The following is a 10,396-nucleotide window of genomic DNA, read 5'->3' on the forward strand; positions in this document are numbered from 1 at the left end:
CCAAATAACGTCAAGACATAGGTTTGTTTGTTTATGGATTATAGTTTGTATTTTATAATGATAATAAGATTTAAGCGACAATAGTCATGACTCATGATAATCCTGATTTTATATTTCATTGTAGAACTCCATCTAATATCCAATTGTATACTTTGTCATGTTCCTAATTACCCAATTTCCAAAAGTGTTAGTAGGGCCGACTTTGTAGAGGGGTATACGGGGCAATCGTCTAGAATTCACTCTTCCGGGAGGCACAATATTTTTTGGTATGTATATTATATTCTTTTAGATATATTATAACTTATATATTTTAAAAGCTCAGTTTCTTTGTTGAGTTTATTAAATATTGATTTAGGGGTCAAATTTTCCACTCGCTATAGCTCTCGAATTCTCAGAAACGGTCCTAAGTAGCAGATAATGTATTAGTTTGTTGAAATTATCCGTTGGAATTTCAAAGTTCATTCCCTATCATTTTGATTTTTAGAATAAATTTATTCAACCATAAAAAGTAAAATAAAATAGTAATAAATATATAAATAAGGTGTCATATGTGGTAGATCAAAACCACTAAATAAACAGTGTCAGGCCAAAATATACATTATGTTAATATATATTATTACTAAATAATATAATGGAATCTATAGAGCAATAATTTGGTGTACAAGTAAGCCAAAATAGAAGTGGTAGCTAGATTGGAATTAAGAAACATAACATGTGCCATAGGAATCTTGTTCTTGCTTTCCGCCAATTATTAAATTTTATTATTATATGCAGTCATAGGGTTAGACTAGATACCAGCTGCATATCCCCTTCATCACGTTTTTTTTTATCGCCCATACTTCCACTATCATCTAATTAACTATATATTCAATTCAACCTCGATTTTTTAAACACGAAAGTTTATGTTTTCTTCAAAACAAGTATCAAATTATACTGGTAACTCTACAATTGCATTAACCTCTAGCAATTTTATAGATAAAATTCTTGTTTTTGTTTGGTTTTTTGTCTTTTTCGGTTCTTCTTTTTAATAAATCAACAATTCCCAAATAATAATAATAATAATAATAATAATAATAATAATAAGTGTTGACGTAATATGTAAAATACGCCATACCATCATTGATCAAGATCGGACGGTATTCTTTTCCTTTATCAATACTATACGATAAATGTTACGGATCAAGGACCATATCTTTTCAATGGTTAATCACTAATGTATCTATTTTATTTTGTATTGTAGTTATATTCTTATATATAGCAAACGGACCAAAATTATTTTCTATTCAAATATTGGACATACAAAAAGTTTTACCTACGAGTGAACTGTCATTTCATTTGATTTAGGAGTACAAGACCCGAAGATATTTTGGGCTTGTATTACCATTAAAAGGCTAACTAACAGGCTACTACCGGGCCCTTTGTAGATACCCATAACTCCATAAGCTTCATCGAAAAACTTTGCTTGTTAAAAATAAAAATATATATATATCAAATATCATATTTTTATAGATTAAATATAAATACATATTAAAGTTATTTACACAACAGAAACTAAACAGAAACAATATAGCATATTAAAACTTGAAAATATGTGGGAAAAAAAAAAGAAATTGGAATTGTTAAAATAATAATGTATTAATTAATACTCATCTTAATTTCTAAGTTTATTATGATGTTAGAAAAAATGATGTATACATAAAACCCTAATTTGAAAAGCCAGTGTAAGTGGATAATGGGTTGCTTTGTAAAAGACTCGACATCGTTATTTTAGTACGAAAACATAGGTCCCATGTTTTTTTATGAACACTATAAGCTTTATTTGTAAAAGACGTGTCTTTGTTGTTCTATCCCAAGCACTTGATTTTCGTCTACCAATTAATAATTAGCTTTACTAAGGCATTATGTAAGACCCCGCACTTTCCTCCAATTCTTTGTTAAGAACTTGAGGGGCCAAATTGTAAATATGTTAAGATATAAGTTGATTGATCAATTGATCATTATCCCAAAGTTCAAGCCGGAGGGAAAAAGCGAAAATAAAAAATAAGATGGTTAGATGGACAGTCTTACCTACAACCTGCTCCTGACAATCTATATTAGGGCTTAGAAGAGATTGGTGGTTTTGATCATTTGACAGACCGTCTAATTCGCCAACAGTCTTTCTGACTGTTCGTTTAATGGATTAACACTAAGCCCATAATGTGGCACAACCCTATTTAATCCTACCACTTAGGCTATATAAACTCTTGATTGGGCGTACCAAACATGCAACCATCTAACAATCATACACACGTTAATCATTTAGTGTTTTGGTTAGCAATTTGAGGTACGGAATCATGTTTTAATGTTGCTTTCAAAAGTAATGAGTTTTGATTATGATTAGGTTCTCAAAACCTTGTTAAAATCACGAGTTAACAAACAAATGATTTACAAAATGTTTTGGTATGTTAAAGATGAATGACCAAAGGAAGAAAATAAATTTGAAGCTTAGACCCAAAGAGTTTGATGGCCCGGATGATATTCGTCTAATCATTCTAACGGTTCGTCTAAAAGTTACTTAATATTCAAGTTTATGTAAGCATTAGGCATTTCGTCTAATGTTATGTAAATCCTAATTTCAAAATAAAATATCAAGATAACTTATACATGGCTTAACCCTACAAAACTAGATCATTAAAATACATAAGAGCATCCATAATAGGATGTTTCTTGGTGATTTTAGATGACAAAGAATGTGAGGTGGAAGAAAGAGTGGGTGATGTGAAGGTGAGAGATTGTAGTTTTGTTCTTCTATAAAATTATCCAACAACACCATTGTGAGAGGGACTAGGAGAGATGAGAAGAGGGAGAGAAATGATGTTTTTCGAAGGTTGTGTGTAGGTCGAGTGAGAGAAAGAATACCATTAAAAACACCCTAAAAGGCACCCATATTGTGAATGGTCTAAATAATTTACACCAAACATGCAGTTACAATATAGGTCAAGAAATATAAACGGTTGCCACGAGCCAATATCATTCAAGATTTACTATCAGGTAAGTAAGTACGTTTAACTTTTTCGAAACTTGAAAAAAGGATTCATATCTTTAAATAATTTAACAGATTTTAAAATTATTTTGTTGAGAAAACAATGATTTAAACTTTAATCAACATTTACGTTTCGATAACGACTTTAAGAACTTATTCATATTGATCTTTTTGGTCCTTCACATGCACACCCAAAATAGTTAACTTAATAGCGGAAGACTTAATTATGTTATTTTGATCAGTGACAGACGTTGCTTAGCCGGTTCACCTAGTTATCGAAACAATACCTTTGTTTTATTTATTTTTATTATAATTATCGTCAATCTTTAAAAATAAAAATTGATATAAATCTTTACTTTTTAATTCTTGTGAGGGGCATCCAAAATGTCAAAGACAGGTTGATAATAATGTAACATGATATGAAAAATTAATTAGAGAAGTTATAATGTTATTTTTTAAAGTATAATCAATTCATGTGGACATATGTATATGCAATTGTTGCCACAAAATTGGTATCAAAGATAAATATAGAAAGTTTATTTGATGTGTTCTTTTTAAAAAAATGTTATATATACATCTTTTCTAATTAATTCTCCCAACCTCCATCCACCTTCTTTAAATAAATGTTTTAAGTAAATTACACGGATAATGCTTCTGGTATATATTTAAAATTTTAAACTTTTGGTTTCGTTTCTCATCACAAAGGTAAAAAAGATAACCCCCTAAAATAATATGTATTAACTTTTTTACATATCCAAAATACTCCTTGAATTAAAAAAAATGACGAGTATTGGACTAATTAAATGTAGAGGATTGAAGAAAACTTCATAGTTAAACGTGCTCAGCTATAAGTATTCATATCATGGATGATATAACATTCAGCTCATCTACCACCAATATTGTCTGTTTCGTTTTGCCCTAACGGGTTGGTCATCCAAGATCTTGCTCTTGCACATTTGTTTTTAGTTGTCATGGTAGAGAATCTCTTATTTGTTTTTTGATGCTAGCTTGAGTTTTGTCACACTTTTTTTATGTAAATGCACGCTATGTATCATAGGGACCCACCTATAGAAACCAATCAACCATGAATATATCCTACATCATATATATATATATATAACCATCATATTCCATATATTGATGTGTCCACCCTAGACCAAAGAAAGATGGGGAGAAGCCCATGTTGTTCAATTATGGGACTGAATAGAGGTTCATGGACAGCTTCAGAAGACAAGATTCTTAGTGACTACATTAAGCTCCATGGTGAAGGAAAATGGCGTCAACTGCCCGCGAAAGCAGGTACATATCTATCTATTTGTCTGTCTGTCTGTCTGTCTCTCTAGTATATATATGCCACACTGCGTGCATGCGTGCGTTTTCTTTGTAGGTTTAAAGAGGTGTGGAAAGAGTTGTAGATTGAGATGGTTGAATTACTTGAGACCGGATATTAAAAGGGGAAACATTTCGTATGACGAAGAAGATCTAATCATCAGGCTTCATAAACTCTTGGGAAACAGGTTTTGTTTGTTTCGTTAATTAATATTTGCATGCATATCATTGTGTTTTAAATGTTAAGAAAACATTTTGAGGTTTCTCGTGTGTGTATTTAGATGGTCACTTATTGCCGGGAGGCTTCCTGGGCGAACAGATAATGAAATAAAAAACTACTGGAACACAACACTAGCAAAAAAGGTGCATGATGATCTTCATCATAATCACGAAACTGTTCCTGTGTCGGGACAGTCTCACGAACAAAACTATAAGAAAAGGAAAGAGAAAGAGCGCGTGAACGAGTCAAATGTGGTTAGAACCAAGGCAGCGAGATGCTCTAGAAAACATTTTAGCCCATACCCACGACAAACCGAGCCACCAACAAGAGCCAATGTAATTGTTGGGATTCAAGATACAGCAAACCACCCTAACTCTCAACTTATACAACCCTATGCATTTACGTTCTGCCATGACAACAACAACAACAACAACAACAATAATAATCAATCAAGTTTCGGTCTGGATCATGTGAATATGGGTGGGGATGCTTTAACTGGTCTTTATAATTTGGATTTCGTGGATTCGTTCAACTTAAACGATCAAATGGTGAAAGCAAATGATATGATATCGGGTTCTTCAACTATAACTGCTACTGCTGCTGCTACAACGGATGCAACACACTTGTATTCGGAAGAAATTATGGACTATTTAACTTCAATTGGTGGAGAATGGATGCCTTGATTATGATTATGAATTATGTTTGTATCATGCATATATATATATATAAGGAATAATAACTATGTTTCAAGTAAATTTGTAAACAATTGCCACCGAATTATGCTAATAATTTCATGAAAATAGTCTGGGCTATTTAAACATTTCAGTTAAAAATGAATCTTCTATTATATAGTCTCTGGCGTTTCATTTCTTTAACTTTCGTTTTATAAATAAAATATTAACGGTCATCGTAAATTTGTTCGGGAAGAAAGTATTATCCGTATGCTTTTAAGTTTTAAATAATGTTACGTGACCGTAACTGCTAACTTGACACAACCAGTTGTTACGTGAGATAGTTATAGACTTGTATCAAATGCTTCTATGCTAGATCCGTGCCGACAAGGCACATGGATCAGGGATTATAAATTTATTAATGATTTTTAACGGCAAACTAACATACTCCTAAAATGTCCATCACCACTGGCCGCAAAGAAAGCTCTAATGTATGCGAGTCGTAGATCAGTTCAACTCTGAATAGCCGCTTGAATTGTAAGCCAATAAAATTAGACCAAGTAGTCTCACATTTATTGCTGTTTTGACAGCTTGCAGACATTCAGGGCTTGTAGAAGAAGGGAGAAAGTATTTTAGAAGCATGGCAAATGACTATTTTATCCTTTCTGATATGGAGGAGCATTGTACATCTATGGTTGATCATCTCGCTCGCAATGGTAAATTGTCGGAAGTTTATGGGGTTTATTATGAATATGCCAGTCGCGATGGTAAATTGTTGCACAAAAGCTTTGCCAACATTAAATCAATCAATCAATCAAGCCCTGTATATCCCACCGCATAGCACGCTATCGGTAGGGTCAGGGGATGGTGAGATGTAGGCAAGTCTTTCCTCTATCCGTGAGAATAGAGAGGCTGCTTCCAGAGAGACCCTCGGCTCATAAAGCTACATACAGGTAAACAGAGTAAACATACATCCTACAAGCAAAGACACTTAGCAATACATAGAGTAGCACCATACCAAAATACCAAGGAATCTGTAAATAAGATTTGGGCATAAGAATCACAAGACAGCATCAAACAAAAAATATACATAAGCAACAAGGAGTCAAACTAGTCAAAGTAGACCCTAAATACAAAGCTAAGCTAACTAGGTATCTTCCCCTAGAAAGTCTCTAACCTTAATCCTACGTCTCCATGAATCTCTATTCTGGACCATGTCCTCAGAGAGGTGCAACTATGTCAAGTCATGTCTAATTCACTCATCCCAAGTCAATTTAGGCCTGCCTCTACTCCTCTTTCCTTCCATAATGAGGGTTTCCACTACTCTAACTGGCGATGTTGTTGGTCTTCTTTTCACATGCCCAAACCATCTCAATCTCCATTCCTTTATTTTGTCTGATATGCTAACTACTCCTAACCTTTCCCTAAAGACCTCATTTCTAATCCTATCTAATCTAGTGTGTCCGCACATCCACCTCAGCATCCTCATCTCTGCTACCTCCATCTTGCGCGCCTGTGTCTTCTTGATGGCCCAACAGTCTGTTCCATACAACATTGCAGGTCTAACCGCTACTCTATAAAATTTCCCCTTTAATTTAGATGGGAACCGCTTGTCGCATAAAACCCCAGTGGCTGCTTTCCACCTACACCAGCCAGCTTGTATGCGGTGGGTTATGTCACTATCTATCTCTCCATTGCTTTGGACAAACGATCCTAAATATTTAAACTTCGTTATCTGCGGAACCACCTGGTCCTCAATAGTGATCTGGGTGTCCTCGCTATCGCCAACACCACTGAAGTCACAACAAAGGTACTCCGTCTTAGAGCGACTAATTCTTAAACCTTTATCCTCTAAAGCTACACGCCACTCCTCTAGCCTTTCGTTCAAGCTTTGTTTAGTCTCAGCCACTAACACAATATCATCCGCAAAGAGCATGCACCATGGGACAGGCTCCTGAATCGACTTGGATAGCTCATCCATGACTACCGTGAAAAGAAACGGGCTTAACGCCGATCCTTGGTGGAGTCCCATCTCCACGGGGAAAAAATTTGTATCTCCTACCGGCGCACGAACACTAGCTGTAGTCCTGTCATACATATCTTTAATTAAGTCTATATACTTTCCAGGTACCTCTCTACCTTCTAAACTATCCCAGATTAGCCTACGTGGCACACTGTCATATGCTTTTTATCGATGAATATCATATGTAGGTCCCTCTTTTTCTCCCTATACTTCTCCATTAATCTTCTCAGTATGTGTATCGCTTCCGTTGTTGACCGTCCTGGCATGAAACCAAATTGGTTAACCATAACCTGCGTTTCTCTCCTAATTCGTGTCTCGATTACTCTCTCCCATAATTTCATAGTATGAGCTAACAACTTAATTTCTCTGTAATTTCCACAACACTGTGCGTCTCCCTTGTTCTTGTATAGGGGCACTACTACATTACTCCTCCACTGGTCTGGCATTTTTCCGTTCTTGAAAATAAGGTTGAATAGAGTAGTGAGCCATTGAACTCCTTCATCCCCTAAACACTTCCAAGCTTCAATCGGTATGTTGTCTAGACCAACCGCCTTAGCCCTTCCCATCTTCCTAAGTGCTATCCTCACCTCTCCCTGTGTGATACCTCTACAGTAGGAGTTATTTCTTTGTTGTCTCTGTGTAACAGGGTTGCCTGTTTCTCGTTGGTAGGTCTGTCTACCATTAAAAAGACTGTTTAAATAATTTTGTCATCTCTGTTTAATGTCTTGTTCCTTGATTAAGACACGCCCATCCTCACCCTTTATATATTTCACTACTCCAAGGTCATGTCTTCTACGCTCCCTGGCTTTAGCAATCTTGAACATATCATGCTCCCCCTCCTTTGTTTGCAGACGGACGTGCATACATCCGTCTATACGCTGTATTTTTTGCCTATGTCACCGCCTTCTTCGCCTCTCTCCTAGCTTTGCCAACATTAGTTCTGAGCAATCTTTTGGTACAGTAGTTGTGCAGCTATGTTATTAATGTCTGGTATTTTATAAAACTTAACCAATAAAATCAGTTATTATATATTAAACTAAACTAACTCCAGTTTAATATTCATGGCTCAAAATAAAGAAAATCTGGTAAACTAATAAATCATTTTGGCTAGCAACTAAAATGGCAAACATATGGTTAAAATAATCACCCTTTGAAAATTAATAGTTTGTTTCCATCCAAACATTCAGAACTATACAGAAACTTAAATAGCACTTAAGGAGATACATCATCCGGCTCTGCGGACCGATCACTGGTATGGGTTAAAATGGTCTCGATTCTGTCGAGTGATGCTTCTAATCGACCAGAGTTCATGTTAAACAATGCTTCACCAGTCCCCACAGCCCTGCAAATAACTTCAAATTCTGAGCCACCCATAGGATATACAAAAACCATCATGCATGTATAATAATAATAATAATTTACCCTGTAAATTCAGGAAGAACATAGTCAGCCCGCCATCCAAACCGAAGATCTACACCCGGGCACACACCAACAGACGTTTTGTTACGGATTCTAGATACACCATCTCCACCTAAGCAACTTGTAAGCTTCCATTTCCAACCGGTTGCGTGTGACTCAAAGCTATGACCTATCCCTACCTGCAAACCGACCATATCATTTACGATATGTATGTATATTGTATAGCTGTTGAGTAAACGAACAGAAGACCGACCTGAAGGTTTAGGAATTTGGTTATTGGGATCTTCTTGGAAACAAGGCGCACGTCATGGTGTAACGGCTCGTACATAAATTTCCATCTTCGATCGTACGATAAAGGCTTCAAAACCAGCTTTCCCACAAACTCGTTGATTGGGGAATTGTAAAACTGGACCAGAATCATTAAAATAAATTTGAAATCAGGAACAAACCCTTTACTACATTTTAATGGCTACAGCTAATTCATTATCATTTTCAATAATAATAATAAATATAAAAAGCCAAAATGTTGGTGATTTGATAAAAAAACATAGTTATTTTCAGTAGGGGTGCAAACGAGCCAGGCGCTCATGAGCTACTCGAGCCTCAAATAAAGCCCATTTGGTTATTGAGCCCGGGATCGAGCTTGTACAGGAAGCTCATTTAGGCTCGTTTCGTTAACAAGCCTTGTGTATTTTAAAGTTTTACCACCTTTGGACTTCTCTGCATTAATTTCACACTACACAATCGAGCTTTGACTCGTTTTTAAGGCACTTCACGCTATGCAATCGATATCGCCGACATGTCAACGATATAACAGTTATCGGTCCCTAGGTAAAATATTAGTGCAAAATGTTTATCATAATATCGGTCCCGATATTATCGGCGATATTGGACCGTATATCACCGATATTTCCAATATTAGTTTTTTAAGTCTTAATTCTCAATTTTTAGTGTTTAACGCTAGTATTTTAAAGCTTAATACGCTCCTACTTGCTACAATTGTTAGTGTTTTGCAAGTTGCAAAAGGTTAATGGTAGGATAGTATACTGAATTGCTAGTGTTAAATTGCCATGTATCTAAATTTTGCATGATATTAGAATTACCAATATCCCACCGCGATAACCAATATCTCAAATATTGGTCCTTCATATCAACCGATATGTGATATTTTTCCGCATTAACTGGCGAGCCAAGCTTAGGCTAGTTTAAAGTTTTTCTCAAAATAATTAAAAACGCATATAAATTAATTAATTAATAAACAATACACAAGCGAGTCTCGAGCGCCTAGTCGAACACGTTTACAGCCGTAATTCACAGCATATGTACCTCTAAATTAAGACCAACTCGAAAGCCTTGAATTTCTTCCCTGAACTTCAAGAAGAGTTCAGAAGGCATCAAATCAATGGTGTATAACTCATCCCATGATTTGGGTTCTTGTCCAGCTTCCATATTAACTTAACTACCAAAACAAAACACACACAATAATAATAATAATAATAATAATAATAATAATAATAATAATAATAATAATAATTCTTTAAAAAAACAAAAAAAAAGGGTATAATTTTCAATTCGAAAGAGGAAAAGCATCAAGTTGAACAACAGATGAATTGAAGAGCATCAAAGTTCATACCTGCTATGTTATGTTAATGTTACAGCAGCGAAGACCAGTTTTAGGAAATTTGTGCTTGGTTACTTATCAACAAGGATTT

The 10,396-nt window shown here is 35.1% G+C and overlaps 2 protein-coding genes across 2 annotated transcripts; one reads left to right on the top strand and one right to left on the bottom strand.

Moving 5' to 3' along the window:
• Positions 1–4,169: 4,169 nt before the first annotated feature.
• On the top strand, positions 4,170–5,377 carry LOC143587064 (transcription factor MYB1-like). Its single transcript, XM_077068457.1, has 3 exons — positions 4,170–4,321; positions 4,410–4,539; positions 4,633–5,377. The coding sequence occupies exons 1-3, from the start codon at positions 4,189–4,191 to the stop codon at positions 5,252–5,254; spliced, it is 885 nt and encodes a 294-aa protein (XP_076924572.1). The 5' UTR covers positions 4,170–4,188; the 3' UTR covers positions 5,255–5,377.
• Positions 5,378–8,415: 3,038 nt separating this feature from the next.
• On the bottom strand, positions 8,416–10,144 carry LOC143587063 (uncharacterized). The gene is made up of 4 exons (XM_077068456.1): positions 10,011–10,144; positions 8,938–9,090; positions 8,688–8,863; positions 8,416–8,607 (listed from the first exon to the last, which is right to left on the bottom strand). The coding sequence occupies exons 1-4, from the start codon at positions 10,131–10,133 to the stop codon at positions 8,478–8,480; spliced, it is 582 nt and encodes a 193-aa protein (XP_076924571.1). The 5' UTR covers positions 10,134–10,144; the 3' UTR covers positions 8,416–8,477.
• Between the last annotated feature and the right edge of the window lie 252 nt (positions 10,145–10,396).

Source organism: Bidens hawaiensis, unplaced genomic scaffold (assembly GCF_021521415.1).
Source record: "Bidens hawaiensis isolate Kalapana, Puna unplaced genomic scaffold, B.hawaiensis_p1.1 tig00035113_1, whole genome shotgun sequence".
NCBI lineage: Eukaryota > Viridiplantae > Streptophyta > Magnoliopsida > Asterales > Asteraceae > Bidens > Bidens hawaiensis.

Bases quoted from the DNA above. Each gene is read 5' to 3' on its own strand.
- LOC143587063 (XM_077068456.1), bottom strand. From the start codon at position 10,133: ATGGAAGCTGGACAAGAACCCAAATCATGGGATGAGTTATACACCATT. The intron at 9,091-10,010 runs GTACATATGCTG...ATTCTGGTCCAG, and splicing joins GAGTTGGTCTTAATTTAGAG to TTTTACAATTCCCCAATCAA. The intron at 8,864-8,937 runs GTCGGTCTTCTG...GTCGGTTTGCAG, and splicing joins CCAAATTCCTAAACCTTCAG to GTAGGGATAGGTCATAGCTT.
- LOC143587064 (XM_077068457.1), top strand. From the start codon at position 4,189: ATGGGGAGAAGCCCATGTTGTTCAATTATGGGACTGAATAGAGGTTCA. The intron at 4,322-4,409 runs GTACATATCTAT...TTTTCTTTGTAG, and splicing joins TCAACTGCCCGCGAAAGCAG to GTTTAAAGAGGTGTGGAAAG. The intron at 4,540-4,632 runs GTTTTGTTTGTT...GTGTGTATTTAG, and splicing joins CATAAACTCTTGGGAAACAG to ATGGTCACTTATTGCCGGGA.